Source organism: Pelodiscus sinensis, chromosome 17 (genome assembly GCF_052426305.1).
Source record: "Pelodiscus sinensis isolate ZL-2025 chromosome 17, ASM5242630v1, whole genome shotgun sequence".
Classification (NCBI taxonomy): Eukaryota; Metazoa; Chordata; order Testudines; family Trionychidae; genus Pelodiscus; species Pelodiscus sinensis.
In genome coordinates this window covers 11,171,400-11,189,057 of record NC_143068.1, presented here as the reverse complement: position 1 = coordinate 11,189,057, position 17,658 = coordinate 11,171,400, and the positions used below count along the sequence as shown (strand labels likewise).

Sequence of the window (17,658 nt, the reverse complement as noted above, 5' to 3'; positions counted from 1 at the left end):
CAAGCAGGTGTTTCTACTGGTGGTGCACATCCATATAAGTCTCGGTGCACATAGCAAAAACTATTCAGCACATGGACAGAGAAAATTAGAGGGAACGCTGGTGCCCACTGAGGTGACTCTGGTTGAATAAAGGACCACAGTGTGCTAAGAACCAGACTTAGCCTGCTGAAGTTGTCCATTCTTATAGGTGCATGTTTCTTAATCAGTGTTTTTCTTTAAATTAAAGCAAAAGTCTCCAACCCCTCCCCTCCTACTAGCCCGTACATGTACATTACTTGATTTGCACTTTGAGGCCTTGCTTTATATTTTGCTTCCCCGCCCCTTTGACAAGGGAATGTTTTGTTTAAAACCTGACTGTTTTATATTGGAACAAGGACCATGCATGTTCCCCACCAAACTGGAGAGCTTTGCCTTCCGCCTACACTTTGGATCTAGACAATGTTTTGTCTGTTGCAACCCAAATACGTGACTCTCCAGTGCTTATGTCTGAAGATCAGGTGTCAAGGATTTACTTAGTTGTGCTATTTCTACACATAAGTAACCTACCAACATAAGGATGGCAGGGGGAGGGGGATATGGTGGTGTTTTTTTTTTTGTTTTTTTTTTGAGAGAGAGAAATGTTTAAGCTTGTTCTTTTGACTCTTTATCATGAAGTAAATTATTGGTTATACCCAGCTAAGCAATAGACGGCTGTGCACAGGAGACACAGAAAACAGAGGGAGATCCCAATCATTTTTGGGATGAATAGAATAAAAATAAAATAATAATAAAAAAAATCAAATCAAACAAAATTAACTGAAAACACCAGATGGGTTGGCAAGATTTCGTCAACACTGCAGAATGTTTTCCCACCCCACTCTTTAAAGAGGGGTAAGAGGGCCGAGGACAAAACTGTTGCTTTAAGCGAACTTCCCAGAGCTACAGTGAAAGCCCTTTTATCTGACATGCTGGGTGAACGGGGGGAGGGAGGGATGGGTGCTGGTAAATTAAAAATGTAGGTCAACCATGATGGAAGGATTTGGAGTCAGGGAGAGGGTGGATGTGGGGCAGGGGCATGGGAGAGGCTGTGAGGCACAGGCTCTGGGAGAGGGGCTGCATCTGGCAGGGGGTTAGGGTGTGGGACTGATTTGGGGTACTGGATGGGGGGGCACTCACCTCCGGCAGTCCTTATGAGCAGCTCCCCATCCCTGCTGTTCCAGGTGGCAGCACAGCCAGGCAGCTCTGTTGCAAGCAGGCATGTCTGCAGGCACCACCCTCATAGCTGTGGTTCCTGGCCAATGGGCTAGGAGTTGGGGAGTCATGGCTCCTGCAGAGCCACTGGGCCGCATCTGTGCCAGCAACAGCAGGGTCAGGGAGCCACTTGCAGGGGTCACCTGAGGTGAGCACCTCCCATCGGGCACTCCGATCCCCTCACACCCCAATCCTTGCCCCAAGCTCCTCCTGGACACGTTCTCTCCCACAGTGCGCCCCACAGCCCCTCCCACACCTCAGTTCTCTGCCAGTTCGGCACCAACCACCATATAAACCAGACTATCCGTGCAGAAATGCCAGTCTACTGAGTTTGCCAGTTGAAGATGTGCTGGATAAGAGGGCTTGTACTGCATAGGAATGCCTTCTCTAGCCTGGTTTATAATACCAGATAATCGACTTAATATATGCAATTCCACCTACGACAATAGTGTAGCTCGATGCGACGTACCTTAAGCTGAATTTCCATGGTGTCCCCATTGCAGGAGATTGACACGAGAGTTTCTCCCATCTACTTCCCTTATTCCTCACGACCCCATGCAGTACTGCGATTGACAGGGGTGCCATCAACAGTCAATTTAGCAGGTCCTTACTAGATCCACTAAATCGAGCCCCAGAAAAATTGATCACCAGAGTGTCGATCTCCATGTAAATATAGACAAGGCCTCTGAAGACAGCCTCTTATCACATCAGTATGTTAAACAATCAGGACAAGAGATGTTGTCTGGTGCCAGCTCTAGGACCCAAAGCGGGAAAGCACTCAAGCCCCTGCTTAAAGTTAATAGATGCTCAATCCGTTTCCTAAATTAAAGCCCTAAAATGCAAGGCTGACCATGTTTACAAAAGGCTTCTCACTAGCCTCCTCATACACTTCCCACAAAAATAGTTTGTGCAAAGTTTGATTTGTACAACAGAAATCCACAGTTCTGTGGCAGGGATTCTCAAACTGAGTACAGGTGGGGAGTCACAAGCTGTCAACCTCCATCCTCCAGCATTTATAATGGTTTTGAATGTGTTTTATATTGGGCAAGTTTGGTCACACTCAGAGGCTTGTCATGTGAAAAGGGTCACCGATACAAAAGTCTGAGAACTACTGCCATGCCACGGAGAGATCCAACACTTTGGCTTATCTCCCAGTAGCAGAAATTTCCGTGTGTCAGTGAGGTCCACAGAAGCCTTTTTGGGGGTCTTACCTTTTGAAAAACCAACAGTGGGGTCTACTGAAGGGATGTGGGCCCACAAGATAATCTCTCTCGAATGACTCAGCTGTGTGTAATGTACCCTAGCATACTGGCAAGAACGGGAAAACTACTGGCAATATTACATGGCAATTAATTTGTAGTATAAGGCTCTCAGGACATGTGACAGAAATGGTATAGTTGAACCTCTTTAATCTGGCAATCCTGGGGAACAGGGTATGCTGGATTAAAGATTTTGCTGGGACAGGGAGGGCGCTGCAGGATCTGGGTGAGAGGCAGTGGGGCGCTTACCTGCCACCCCGATCCCAGAAGGACACATGGCTCAGCGTTCCCAGGCACCGCCTCCCGCCATGATGGGAGTGGCGGGAAAAAGCCTAAAGGGAAGCAGCCATATGTACTGCAGTTTTCCCAGTTGGGGGAGAGGGTGTCAGGTGGCAGTGCACAGAGCCACTTCCTCCTCCGTACCATGGGTGTTCCCAGATTAGGATTCACCCAGCATTCAGAGGTTTAAAGTGTATTTTAATACAGGCCTCTTGGCTCCCAACCCAATTCCTAAATCACAGAAGACACCCCTCCCTCCCTAGAGCAGTTAGTTTTAATGTCTCAACACAAAGAGAAGAGTAATGGAATTTGGAAAGTCTTACCTATAGGGGTCAGTAGGGTCCCTTGCATCACAGACGTCTGCATGGCCATGGCAGACACAGCGCCCTCCAATGCTGATATCTTTGATACTGTAGTAATACTGGGGGAGCATGCAAAGAGTTGAACTTAGGATCATTGTCAACTGGTGCTTTCACCCTCCCTCTTTTCACTCTCACTGGCAAACTACATTGAATATTCTCAGACTCCAGGCCAACATTTCCTTGGGCTGCAGTAACACCTGTTAGTGATCACAAAGCTAATTAGCAACAGGCTGGGGCTCCCAGCACAGCCAAGAAACCAGGTGCAGCGCCAGCAGGTGTTCTGGATTTTTTACTTTGTTGGCAGTGAGACTCTGAGAATAGTTTTTCCTCTGGCCAGATTTCCTGCTCTCGCCATCGGTATGCACCAGGGAGGACTTGGGGCCCTCTCCATCGTCATCAGATACAGCTGCCCGAAGATGACAGTTTGGATAGAGAACAAGCCTCGTGAGGAAAATCTCAGAGGATAGGGCTCACTTGTGGGCCCATGGACCTCTTCCCCAGCTACTCACAAGCAAACGGAGGTGACCCACTGAGACAACTCTCCATACCAAGTATTTCAAACATACTGGTAGAGACCCTAAAAGGAGAACATACAAAGATCTGCCTTTTGGACAGCGTTGGCAAAACGGTTTCCCCATGGTGCTGAATCTTACCCAACTGCCCTCAGCTAAAAACCTTGACTCAAGGCACTGGCTTTACTAGGGCCGCAAGTTCTAGAGCACACATGGGATTCTTTTCCAAGGCAGCAAGTACCAAACCTACTCCCTTATTAGTATGTCGAAGAATCTCACCCTCCTCGTCACAGTCGGATCCCTTAGGGCTTTGCCCATCAGGTGCCCAAGCAGCGTGTTGGTCTGCAGGAAGCGCAGTCGGATATTAGTGGCTTTGGTGAAATTCCGTAGAAGAGGTGAATACGAGAAGTTCATGGCTCCTGGGCGCCCGTTTACCAGAGACACAACAATCTGTGGATGCAAAAATGAGATAACCCCTCAGGCGGACAGAAAATTAATGCCTCCTCCTGCCAACCACAAACTCCCTTCCAACCAGAGTAGATTGAATCAGCTCTCTACACGTTTTGTTTGCAGAAATGGCTGAAATTCAACACTGGTCCATAGAGACAACATGAAAAAGGAAACCACTTCGGAGGAGCATCTACCAGCTGTCATAAGAATGACATCACTCTCATAGCCCATTCTATCCCTCTTAGAAATCCCCCACCAAAAAACCCTGCCCCAAACAAAGTTTTGACACCAAAAAAGGAGAGGTGCCAATGACTCTGAAGGCTTGGCTAATACGATGTATTTTACATGGAACATGCACAGATACTCCAGTGATGGGCAGCGGCATGAAGCAGACAAACATCCTCTCCCCTTCAAGCCAATCTTATGGCCAAACTAATAGGTAGATGTCAAATAAGGCATAAGCCGGTCATTCCAGGCTTTGTCGATGGCCAAGTTGGCATTTGTCTAGAAGTCGATTCTCACCCGCTCAACTCTGACCCTTTAATGGGCCGTATTTCTGAAGGGTCCATTCCAGTGCAAGTAACTGCTCATATCCACTTAGGATTTTCTTCTGCAGTAGCTCTTAGGCAGGAGAAAGACTTTAACGACAGCCCAGTAGATGAAGTTGGAGAAACGGAATGGGCTGAGTCTCCCACTTGGCACAACACAACCTCCAGGACATGCAGGTGCCTTTTGGGCCAAATTCTCACAAGAGGACTAATGAGATGCTCCCACAAAAAAAACACATGCATTGTGACCACAGACCTCAAGTTTACATGTGAAAGGGCAGGGTTTTGTCCACCCACCCTTTGCACTTTGCCTGCTTCTGAAATCTAGCCCTGCCTGCCAAGCTTCAAGTCCTCTAACTGGACAGAACACTATGTTTTATAAACAGGAACGTCTGCGGTTTACTGTGCTCTTTGCATTCTGCTCTGACCCTTCCTGATTCCAGCACTGTCTGGGGGTGGATACACCGACTATGGTAATAACGGAACAGCTGGAATGGATCCCCATGAGAACTGCAGATTTTGACAAGAGGGTGCACCAGATTCCCCAGCACATCATCTCATAGCCATTTATCAACGTTTACATGTGCTCTGAAGGAAACAGGCTATGAGTAATGCAGTTTTCCCCAGCACTAGGAAAGATACATCATCATCCCCAGATGCCTGAAGCCGGCCTGGTGACCCACTCAACACAGCAATGTCCAGCTCTGCTCATGGTATCTGGTTCTCTGGATTGGATGGGCAAAATGCTTGCTTAGCCCACTGGAGGAAGAAGTGCATGGCAGCGTGGTACAGACACAGACAGGAACTGAGTCCCATCCAGTCCTCATCTGCCTGAGAAAAGAGCAATGAGTGTTCTCCAAACCCTACAAAAGGCTCTTTCCCAACCCCACACAAGTGAAAGCATTTCCAATCCCAGAGGTATACCTGGAATTCCTCAGAAAGCCTCCCTTTTATTTCAGCTACTCAGCTCCTAACCACACTGAGAAAGACAGGTCCTTCAGGGAAATAAAGGCCTAGTACAATAGCTCACCTCTCCATTTTCTAAAGGTACAATCCTGGAATATTCAGTAGTGCAGATGGCATCATCATCCTTGGTAATACGTTCCACGGTATTCGGGCCAAACTTCTCAATACACTCCCTCTTGGAAGCTGTTTACCAAAGAGAGACCAGAGCAACATAAGAAAGGTGTGGCTCAGATGCAGATTAAAAATATTTCCCAATAAATGCCATTGGGAGTTACCAATACATAGAATTAACTATCCATTAAAAATTCATTACATTTGAGCTATTGCCTGCCCTGCTATCAGCTCTGTATCACTTATGCCCTAGTCTTCCACACAACTCCCTTCATCAGGATGGCAAAGAGGACAAGAAGTGAACAGGGCCACAATTTGAGAACCAACAATGAAGTCATGCCAGAAATTGCCACAGAAAAGTCCTGTTTCCGGTGTATTCTAGATTCAAAGTTTCATAGATTCTACAATGTGCACCACCATTATGATTACCTAGTCTGATCGCGTGCATGACAAGCCAGAGAAACTCACCAGTAATATCTGCAGCAAGCCCAAAACTTCTTTTTGCGCCACAGGATTCCATTGAGAAGTATATCATGATTTAAAGACGAAGTGATGAAGAATCTGCTACATCCCTAGGTCAATTGTTCCAATAGTTGATTACACTCACTTAAAATGTTCATCTTATTTCTAGTCTCAATTAGTCTACCTTCAGTTTCCAGTCCTTGGATCTCGTGAGGTCTTTTTCTGCTCGATTAAAGAGCTGGTTACTATTAGAAATTTCCTCTCCCAGTAGGTACGTGCAAGCTTGGATCAAGTCATGCCACAACATTCTCCTGGATGAACTAAATTGATCAAGCTTCTTAAGTCTCTCGTTATAAGGCATGTTTTCCAGGTTTTAGATCATTCTAGGAGCTCTTTCATAAACCCTTTCCAATTTTTGACACCTTTCTGAGGTAAAGATGCCAGAACGGGGTACACAGTTCCAGCAACAGTCTCACCCTTGCCATATATAGTGGTAATACTACCTGCTATTTCTCCTGCTCAAGCATCCCCAGACCACTTTTACAGAAAATACTGAAACACAATAATCCTGGAGATTGTTTAAACACCAAGGAAAGTGGCAAACAGCTTATAAAGCAGCATAACTAAGAGCAATGAGATAAAAATCCAATAAAAGCATTTAGGATGAAATTAAAAAAATCCAAAAAACTTAACAATGAAACTACTAAAATATGGAATAGCCTCCTGAGCAAAATGGTGGAATCCAAGATACTGGATAGATTTCAAACAAGACTGCACAAAGACTCTATACTGTGGAGAGCAAAATGGCAGCACACAGGGGGTTTATCTTCCATTCCTAAATCCTGTGATTATTGGTAAATAAGCCAGAAAACTTAAATCAGGTAGAACAATCCACTTGGAAGCAGCAATCCAAAGTGCCTGCCACTAAGAGGCAATGCAAGACTGGCCAAAAGCTAAATGACAACAGTCATAACTGGTCTTTAACTTCACTGGTCAATTGCCCCAGAGTGATGCAATTTGCTTTTGGAATGGAAGCCCAACAACTCTAGGGTGCCAAGTGTTTCCTTGCAGTTGTAGGAGCATCAAGCCTCTCCCAGCACCACTGTACAGGCACATGCCAGAGTCTAGACAAGTCATGCATACATTTCGGAAGCTCTTATGTCCTTGCGTTCCCCCAGGATGCTTGACATTCCATCATCGGCAAAGTGGGAAGAGAGCCATACTATTTACTACTGCCATTAAGGCAAAGGTCATTTCCTCCGTAATCCCAGACTCTTTTGGAATTAGTCACGTACCTGAATGTTCCTATAGCAAAGGCTCCACCAACATGGACACTCAGGGTCAGGCAGCTCATTAGATCTCAGACCAAGTAAGCTCCAGGAGACATGTTCTATATGGTGACTGAGTGGCTGATTACATCATCATATTCCTTTTACTACAAAATCCCACATGATGCCACCCTTAAGGCAACTGCCTCGACAGAGGAAAAACCATGAAACTTTCTTGCCCCTTCCTCTGAAGCCTCTGGCACTGACTTCTGTCAAAGGCAGGATGTTGGCCTAGAAGGACCTTCGGTCTGGTCCAGTTTAGCAGTTCTTCTGTTCATGGCAGCATGGTCATTTGCATTTGACTACTTTAATAATATTTAGAACTTACACAGGGCATTTCATCTGCTGGTTTCAGTGGATAGCTGGGGACAGCAGGTATTGTTGTCTGAGCTTGTCAAAAGGAGGGATGTTCACCCAGTTATTTATCTATTTCTCCATTCTTCCACCTAGCACGGTGCTTCACCCAGCTATAATCACTAGCTCCATTTTAAACATGGGCAACCTGTCAGCCAGTAGCAGAGCTGGGAGTAGATCCCAGGTTTCCCCAACTCCAGTCCAGTCTGTTTCTAATGGCTCATGCTGCCTCTCATTCTTTGAACTTTAAGTTGACCACCATGGAGTGTTTCCTCCTCACATGTTCTACACATGCCGAGCGCTCAGCAATGCATGTAAATGTACGCACAACGAGGATGCAATTGTGGGTTAATCCAGAGATTAACTAGGAGAAACGAGGGGTTAAAGCCAGGCAAACATGCATGGCAGATCTTCTCAGCTGTTCCTGGAAGGGCTGCTCATCTCAAATTCAGACTCAACTGAGAAATGTTAGCATAGGTCATGGGAATAATCCTCAGAAATTCAGTACAATTCGCCTGATGTGAAAGTGCCCCCTTTACAGGACATGCTGCCTTGAAAACTACAAAATCAGGCTGGCAGGGGAGGGCCTCAAGGAATGTCGCCCCACACCTGCTTCTCATCCACGTAAGACATGCTGGTATATGCCCAGAGATACCTAGCATTGATAGCGTAGCTCTGCTCCATAAACAGTGTTTGGGCAAGGAAACAAGCACAGTGTAGCAATGGGAGGAATGGGGCTGCAAAGTATAGTGTCAAGCCTCCAGCATCTGGACTGGATTTAACAACCCATTACTATGATTAAAGGGTGCTTTCCTCAGAACCTCTGGGAACAGCCAGTCATTGCTGAGAGTCAGCATTAATCCATTTCAGGGAACTGCCACTCTGGAGATATTGGGGGGAGGGAGGGAAGTGGGAGAAGAGAGAAAGAAACACGCTGGCAGAATAAAGTGAGTGCCTTGGAATCTGGTCCTGGTGATCGTTTGGGAGGGACCCAAACCAGCAGAGGCTGCAGGAAGGTTAACAGAAAATCAAAACTCCATTTTGCTGGGCATTCTGAAGCAGAAGATAACACTTAGCAATTACTGCAATACACCCAAGGAAGAGGGACCTTCCGCAACACAAGTCCAACATTGGCTTTTAGCTGGAAGAGATTAAATGCACTTGGGCTACACAAACATCTAAACTTTGATTCTGCTCCTCTCAAAACATTCCCACCCCGATTCCTTGAACCAGAGAGGAGGGACGGAAGTGTGGGCTAATGCACCATTCTACTCTGACACTGGCTGTCCCTGTGTCCTCAGGCAAGTCACTTCCTCTCTGTGTGCCTGTGTTAACCCCACTAGTACTCAAGGAGAATAATGTTTTCCCGCTTCATAGTTGAAAGAATAATTCCATTTATTTTCAATGCATTGTAGGGCTGGGGCTAACTGGTTATGAATGTACATTTAGTCATGTGTCCTAGGACTGTCATTGCTGTTTATAGCTTCCCCTAGTCCTGTGTCAGCGTGAGTCCATTAAGGTCAATTTTAACCCGCTGTCCATGGAGGCTTTTCAAAAACACAGACCTGAGAGAGACAGGGTAAAAACCCCAAGCAGAGTAAAGAACCAGAGGGATCAAAGAGTCAATGCAACAGGTCATGTGCTCTACTGTATGTCCTTCCCTTTATGAAGGAGACAAAAATAGACTAAATCCTCATTCTGATTCCATGTACCCAAGGAGGGCTGCGCAATATATGTGTATAACTTCTTGAACCAGAACAGACTGACATCTTTAACATGCTTCTTTGTTTCCAACACAGTGTATTTAAAAAAAACCCCCAAATGATTAAAACCTCAAACTACCCCTACAAAATCCTCGCCATGCCCATCCTGTGCCCTTTTACTTCTCCAATGGCCTGGAAAAAGGATTCTCCACGCACCTCGCTCAGACCCACAATGAAGAGGAGCGAAATTGCCTTTGCTATGGTGTCTTTTGACCGGAACCAGTAGCACTCCTTCCTGCTCCAGTGAAATTTTCTACAGCAGAGTAATTTTTCCCTCCCCTTTGAAAGATTTCCCCCACCCCGCCTCACTGGCCTTTCAGGGGAATATTTGGCAGGGACACTAGGAGTTTGGGGCGTGCAAGCTCAAAAAGGCAGAATTAACAACAGCTCCAGATCTGATGCTCCTCTTGGAAGCAGGAGCCAGTTTGTACAGTTAGCTCTGTGAAGAGAGAGGTGTCCCTTTTGGAAAGGTCCTATCGAGCTGTGGTTATCAGCCAGGAGTCCGGAGGTCCCTGGGGGACCACAAGCAGGTTTCAGGGCCTCTGCCAAGCGTGCCCAGAATTATAGGGCCCAAGGCAGAAAGTAAAAGCCTGGCCACACTGGATTGCATTTCAGGGCCCCACGTCTCTTCTCTGCCCCCCTGGGATGAAACCAAATCCTGCAGAACTTTAGTTGTCCAGTGCCCCCTGTGGCGTGGACCCCCAGGCAACTGTTACCCCTTAGTACTGGCCTGGCTTTTATATGCAGAAAAACAGTTGTGGCACAGGTGGGCCATGGAGTTTTTATAGCAAGAAAAAGGTTAAGAACTCCTGCTACAGAGCTCAACAGAAAATAAGTCTCTTTCAATAAGCTTTTTTTAAATGACCCTATACTATTTATTACCAAATTTGGTCTCCATCCTAAGAAGTTGCATTGATTAGGTCACAAATAAGCTTATGGAAAGAAGCTCAATTGCTACCAAATTCCATCAGGTTTAGAGTGCCGTCCCCACAAGATCTGTAGGCTTTTTCCATCGGTTAGCAGCTGGTCCGATTGCTAGCAGCCAAAGGCACCCCCACTCCTCAGCAAAGGGGGATTGAGGCAGCCCATGAGGATTGAGAAGCAGCCCCACATGGCCCTCACTCCTGCAGGCTGGAGAGGTGGGTGGGCAAGCACAGAGCTCCACTGATCTCAAGACAGTGGCTTAATGTCACCTTTTACCCCTGGATTCCAGGGTGCTAGGGTCTGATTTGGGGATGGCGACGACTGCTCTCGCTTACACCCTGTGTACTCTGGGCCACAAGAGACCCTCTGGCAATCCAGAATATTCAGCGCACAGAGCAACGTGGCTGCACCTTCCCTTTGCCAGGCAGGAAATTGTGGGGAGGGCTGCTTTGCCACCGGGTGTGATGAAGTGGGGTTTGTATTCACTCTGTTTGATTGGTTATGTTGCATGTGATTTCTACTGTCCAGTAGTAACCCTGTGCGTGCACCTCAGTTTGCCTGGGCATTGCACTGATACCTAGACGGTGATTGGAATTTCAGCGTGAACATCTAGGGCAGAGGGGAGGAAATTAGGTGACACCTGTTGCCTGGGAAAGCTGAACAAAGGCCAAAGAGCAGGGACAGACTTCGGAGTGTGTGAGTAAGTATCGCTGGCTTGAGGTGCAGAGATGGGGGGCAGGGCCCTTGGCTCTGAGGCCCCTTTCCCCCAAGATGGATTGTACTGACAGCTTCTGCTTTCTGGGCTGATAAGTCTGTTCTACGTTGCATCCCTGTCAACTAATAAACCTTCTGTTCTACTTGCTGGCTGAGTATCACGTCTGGCTGCAGAAAGCGGTGCAGGGCCCAGTGACTCCCAACCCTTCAGTGACACAGGTATGTGCTGTTGGGGAGATCAGGCTGGTTTTCAGCCCCCTACACAGCCAGAGCAGCAGAAAGGGGCAAACTACAGCTCAGAATCAGGGTCCAGGTCTCTTAGGTCCTGTCTACACTTCAGCTAGGAGTGAGCTTCCCAGCCCAAGTAGACAGACTTGCACTAGTGGGGCCTGAGGTAGCACGTTAAAAACCAGCACGTGGATGTTGGGACTCCTGTAGAGATTCGGAGCAGCTGGGCGAGAGAGCCTATGCTGCTGCCCAAGCCGCAAGGTGCACACTGGTATTTTATAAACTTAAAAAACAACAAATAGTCTGGAAGCACTTTAAAGACTAACAAAACATTTAGATGGTATCATGAGCTTTCGTGGGCACATTTTAAGCAGGCTACCTCAAGCCTCACTAGCATGCGCATGTCTGGCCCGGCTGGGAGCTGGTTCACAGCTTCGGTGTTGACAGACCCTAAAATAAATTACTGCTTCTTCAACCTGCTGTGCTTTGCAACATGTTCCGTGCAAGGAATTCTGTACCTACGTGGAGGGTGCAGGCAAAAAGCCAGAATCAGTGGGCCAGGCTCCTTCTGGTAGCAATGGCTTCCGCCACCATCACACAACAGGGGAGCAGGTAGAGACCTCTGAAGGGTAGGGGAAACTGCAGAAAAAATACTGCAAGGAAAGAATGAGCAAAGGCAAAGGCAGGTCAATTTGACAGGAGCTTATCCTCACCTATGCACAGCACAGCAGGGCGAATCAGCACAGCAGAGTATTTCCAGAACTAGGACAAGCGAGGGAGGAAATTTCAGGCGGCTTTATCTACTACATTAAAAAACCCTTCTGGGATAAAGCTCCTTCTCCTCCGCTCTGGGAGGGGAGCCCCCACGCTGGCATGTAAATGTCAGGGTAGGATTCCCTAAGCAGGCTCTCCAGTGGAGGGAATCCCAGTACTTTTTCTCACCAGGTTCGGGGACTGGTTTTAAATGCCGCCTATAGCTTTTGATTTGCATCTTCTACCAATAACTGCCAGTGCTTTCAGAAGTCAGTTGCTAATACACACCTGGTGACTTGGCTGTGCTGCATATGTTTTAGGATAGAGATGGGAAACCTTTTTTGGGTTGGGGGCCACTGACCCATAGAAAAAAAGTCAATCGAGGACCAAGTGAGAAGCCAAAAAAAATCCCACAAGTGAGGAAGAAAAAAACTTGTCACAGATGTGACACCTAACTGAGAGGCAGATATAAAAAACAAAGAGAAAAAGGTTCTAAGACTGGTCACCCACCAGATTCCGGGGTGGGGCCAAAAATTAGGGGTTCAGCGTGTGGGAGGGGCACCAAGGAGCAGGCTGGGGGCTAGGGGGGTGGCATCTGAGTGGGAAGAAGGGTGTAGGAGTGGGCTAGAGGCAGGTGGTCTGGGCAAGCCACGGGCTGGACCTGGCCTATGGGCTGTAGGTTCCCCAACTCTTGTTTTAGGTTGATAGAACTGTTTTCAGGAAACAAAAAGATCAAGTTTGACTCAGATGGAGTTGGAAGAAGAGAAATTCATCTGATGTCAAGAAACAAATACACACGGTCCATTCCCCAGGCCTCTCCCTCCCCCAGGATATGCATCAGGAATAGACAGTACTCTGTCTGATGCCATGTCCTTTCATAACTAGAGGTCTGCCAAATTCAGAGCCATGCATCACAGACTGTGAAATTTGATGTCCCCTATGAAATCCAACTATTGTAGGAAAGGGACAGGCTAGTACCACTGTGGCCCAGGTTCCTACTGCGTGCCAAGCTCCAGATGCTAGTCTTGGCTGGGTGGGGCTGTGGAGGGAGGGGACACCCTCTTCCTCTTCATGGGGCACTCTCAGAACTGGGTCAGACCCACTTCTGGAAACCTCCAACAGGAAGCTCTGCAGCTACAGGCTGGGATCCCAGTTCTAAAGGCAGCACCACTGCCAGCAGCAGCGCATAAGTGCGGGTGGCATGGTATGGTATGGTATGGCATGGCATTAAAGTTCTACCATAGCCCTAAATAGCATCTATTCCACTGGGTAAACTCCCAGCTGCTTTGATCCAATCTTCAATTCTGGCAGCAATAAGCTCTCGGCGGAAGGAAGAGAAGCCACCTGCTGTACTAGAGCATACCACTTACAGAACTCCTCCAAACCCAGGTTCAGAGAGAATTCCCACGCAAATGCTACAATGACAACATTGCTCCTGACTCGCCGTTGCCCCATACAGCATGAATTAAGGCCCAACTGCTCCCTTCGCTGCCATACTTACAGGTAAAGTACTGCCACGGCTCATAGGTAAGTCCAAAGTCAGTAGATCGCTCCAGCACCCAGAGGTCCGGACGAGGAGAATTAGCAAATTTGATCAGGACATAGGCCACGTGGAACAGCTAAAAAAGACAAAAGGTAGTTAGGTTGGTGCTCAAAGTGGCATTACCTTGACTAATGTGACTCCACGTTTCCTTTGGAAACAAAGTGGATCACTATGCGATGTGGACGCTGGCCAGAGCCACTGCGAGGGAAAGATATTCTCAAGAGGAGATGGGTCTCATTCTGGTTATATTTATCACTGGGGAACGTTCAATAACAGCATATTCCCAGCTGAAATGGGACTGAACTCAGCAGGGCTACGTCTTCACTGCAGGCTTCTTGCGCAAGAACTTTTTGCGGAACAGATTTTCTGCAAAAAGTTTTGTGCAAGAGTGTGTCCACACTGCCATTGCTTTTGCACAAGAGATGTCCACACTGCCATGGACGCTCTTGCACAAGAAAGCTCTGATGGCCATTCACGGCACCTGTGCACCTGTTGTGCGTCCACATACGCCTTTTTGCGCAAGAGCTCTTAGAAAGAGGAATAACTCTTGCACAAAAAGCCGTCTTCTGACGATCTACTGTACTTTGCTTACGCAAAAATGTGCTTGTAGCGTGGACACACTGCGAGTTTTTGCGCAAAAGCTCTGCAGTGTAGACGTAGCCCAGGGCATTATCTAGCAGACTAGGGATGTTAAAATGCATGAAACTGATTAACTCTGTATTTTCAGTTGTTACACGCTTACATGCAGGGCAGCAGTCAACTCCTCAGGAGTTGGTACATGCCTCCTGCCTGCCACTCTGCTCCCGGGGAGCCGGGCTGGGAGCCTCGTGTAGCTTACGTAGCACTTTGGTTAACCAATAAACTCATGCTTGTTAATCTGTTACCCATTTACATATTGCATGCGATGCAAACTGTATTCAGAAAGTCGAAATTCACCCCAGTGAAATTCAAAGATCTACCTTCCAAAATATCCACCTCAAGGCAGCTTCTGCGCTACAGTGGAAGGATACAAGCCAACGCTAGCATGGGCAAGACAGCCACTCATGCTGCATCTGCTCTGCATTCTGAGGACTCTTTTCCAGGGCGGTGACTCAGCACCTTTGGCCCAAGCCTGGCTGAATGCTTAGCCCTCTCACTGGGTTTTTTCCTGCCAGGGGGCTTAAATCAGTAATTCCTCATGAAAAACCCCAGGGACCAGCAACGTGAGATGCTCCAGCCAAGAGTACATTCCCCAGTCTTGAAACCAGTTGGAATTGACTTGGGGCGTCCGACACGGTTCCGAATAAAAGGGGATCACAATAATCTACTCCCTTCCCTGGGAGAAAGGGCCTCAAAAAGGTCTTCTAAAAGAGATTTAGAGGATTGACATGAGTGTTTATCGTCCCCTCAGTACTGAAATCATACAAATCTCCCACCCAAATCAATGTGGGGCACAGAGTCAAGAGATCTGCACCATAGTTAAGGTGGTGCTGGGTTACTCAATCTATACAGTTCACAAACAGGCAGCGCTAACCATAGCCACCCATAACTCCCCAGGGAAAGCCCATCTTGGCTTGAACCCAGAGTCAGGCAAATGCTTGGCCATGAGAAATGAACCTTGAGATATGCCCAAGACAGAATGCAGAGTACTGGAGAAGCTACTACCTGCTTCATGAGGGACCAAGTGATGCTGCCACAGGCTGCCAGATAGGGATGTCAGTGGTTAACCGGAGTAGCTCACCGCACCATGTCAGAGGGATCCCTTCAAAGCGGTTAACTTGTTAAATGTCCTGTTTACCCGGTTAACTGTTTGATTGGGATTTTACATCCCTACTGCTAGGAAATTCCCATCTGATAAATCTTTCCATTTGGCTGCTTCTTAGGCAGAAACCAAATCATAAACTGTGCCCTTGAGACTTTTACAATTCTGTGCCAGTCTGTCCTACATCCACCCGACCAGACACACAGCTGGGCACAAGGCAGCTCCAGAATGGATGCTCTTCCACTTGCACTGGGTTTGGGAGAGCAGAGAAGACATGTTTGGTCTCAGCTTGGCTATTGCACTGGGCTACTCCCAGTGAGGCCAAACACTGATTTATGCAGCAATGTTCTTTCCAAGAATGAAATAAATACACTCTCTGGACAGCTAAAATGTCAGTGCTAGAAAGAAACAAAAGCTGGAGCAGAAATTTTCTTCTCTAGCTGGCACCAGCTCTCTCCAAGAATCCTCACTCCATCATCCTGTCAAATGGTGATATTTACAGGCAGATGAAACTCTTATCAGGCAAAATTCTTAGCAGCAAAAACACAAAAGGGCAACTTGCACTTGCAAGATGGGCTGATCTGTGGCTCCAGGGTCCCTCCATGCACAGAGCTGACACAGTAAGGGCAGCTACCATGCCAAGGCCAACATGTGTACACCTTGACTAGGAGGAACCACCTCTAGGGCTGAGAAAGGAATGAAAGCTCCATGTCCATTTAACCTTTCAGCCCAGACAGCCAGACCAGGGTCCAAAGTGATGGGCAGTGTGTTGTAATTCTCTGTGTACTGGCAAGTTCCAGGACCAGACATACACCCAAGGCACACAGCAGACACTTGGCATTTACCAAGAATCACACGGTTCAAAAACAATTATAGCCAGCCACAGAAATGTCTTAAGGGAGAAAAGAAAGAGACCAGAGCCAGGGAAGAAGCAATCAAATCCCCCAAGTGGTTCAAATTCTGGACTCTCCCAAGGAAGTGTGTTTTATGGAGGGACCTGGCATAACGATCCTTATGACAGCAAGAACATGGTACAGGTGGGAGGTGCTGGCTTGACAGCTCTGGAGATCAGTGCCAGCTTCCCCAGCAAGGGGTCTTAGAGCTGGCAGAGCCCCTAGCCTGCCTCTACAGAACATACAGCGCCAGAATCAGCATCCATGCTTTCTGCCTGCCTGGAGGCTGGGCTTTATTGAACGCTTTGATAGACCGCCACAAACTAAGCTCCCACCTGAGCTTGCCTCTTCCTAGGGCGCCCATCAAGACCCTTCCCCTGACCCAGAGTGGCTGCTCCCCATCCACCACAGTAACCCTTAAGGCAGGCTGGTAGCACCTGAATTTCAGGGGGCTCCTCAGAAGAGCCCTGTATTCCTAGACACTAGGTCTTCCATTCCGTCCCTAGCTGAGGCCTTATCCTGAATGGCCTGCTGCAGTTGGCAAGAGAATCACCCCATTACCTCTCACATTCCTTCAGTCCTAGACCCCCTGGTGATGGCCCACAATTGCTACAACTGCCATTGCATTTCAGGTATCCTTGTCTTCCGGCTCACCGAGAACCGGACAGAAAGGACCATACTCATGTCCCACAGGCAGGATTTGAGCTTGCGGCTTACCAGTAAGCATCTCTGGGGCAGAGCCTCAGCTGGTGCAGCTCTGCTGAAGACACTTATACCAGCTGAGTGTCTGGCATTGGGAGATGGGGGCAATCTCCAGCTCATTCCCCACAAAACTCCAACATACGTCAATGTTCCATTGTTTAAGACAACCCCTTCCAATTACACCCCACAGCCCACATCACAGAGGGAGCTGGGAGACTGGCCCATGGGGAATGCACACCAATTAAATTACAATTACGACTCAAATGAACAAAGATTTCTAAACAGCTACCCACCACAGGTGCACATTACCACTGCGAAAACATCACCAAAGCTGAAAGATCAAACTTTTTTCCACAGAGCTAAAGCAAAAGACCAGACTTAAACACAGGCTTCAATTCCTCTCTGCGGCTCATGCATTTCCAAGGCACATGAAGCTAAGCTCACACCAAGGCACAGCATTTTCTGGCCACTAACTTCTGTAATCAAGCTGTTATTTATTAGTGAAGCCCCAGAGACCAGACTTTCAGTCAGCTGCT

The 17,658-nt window shown here is 47.6% G+C and overlaps 1 protein-coding gene across 2 annotated transcripts in view; it reads right to left on the bottom strand.

The window, feature by feature from the left end:
• Positions 1-17,658, bottom strand: part of LAMA5 (laminin subunit alpha 5) — a 190,149-nt gene that overhangs the window by 88,161 nt on the left and 84,330 nt on the right. For both annotated transcript variants that reach the window (XM_075901089.2, XM_075901088.2), the window contains exons 3-6: positions 13,745-13,862; positions 5,671-5,789; positions 3,922-4,092; positions 3,092-3,189 (exon numbers count right to left, since the gene is read on the bottom strand). In XM_075901089.2, coding sequence (XP_075757204.2) covers positions 3,092-3,189; positions 3,922-4,092; positions 5,671-5,789; positions 13,745-13,862 — 506 coding nt within the window. The remainder of the gene's footprint in view (positions 1-3,091; positions 3,190-3,921; positions 4,093-5,670; positions 5,790-13,744; positions 13,863-17,658) is intronic.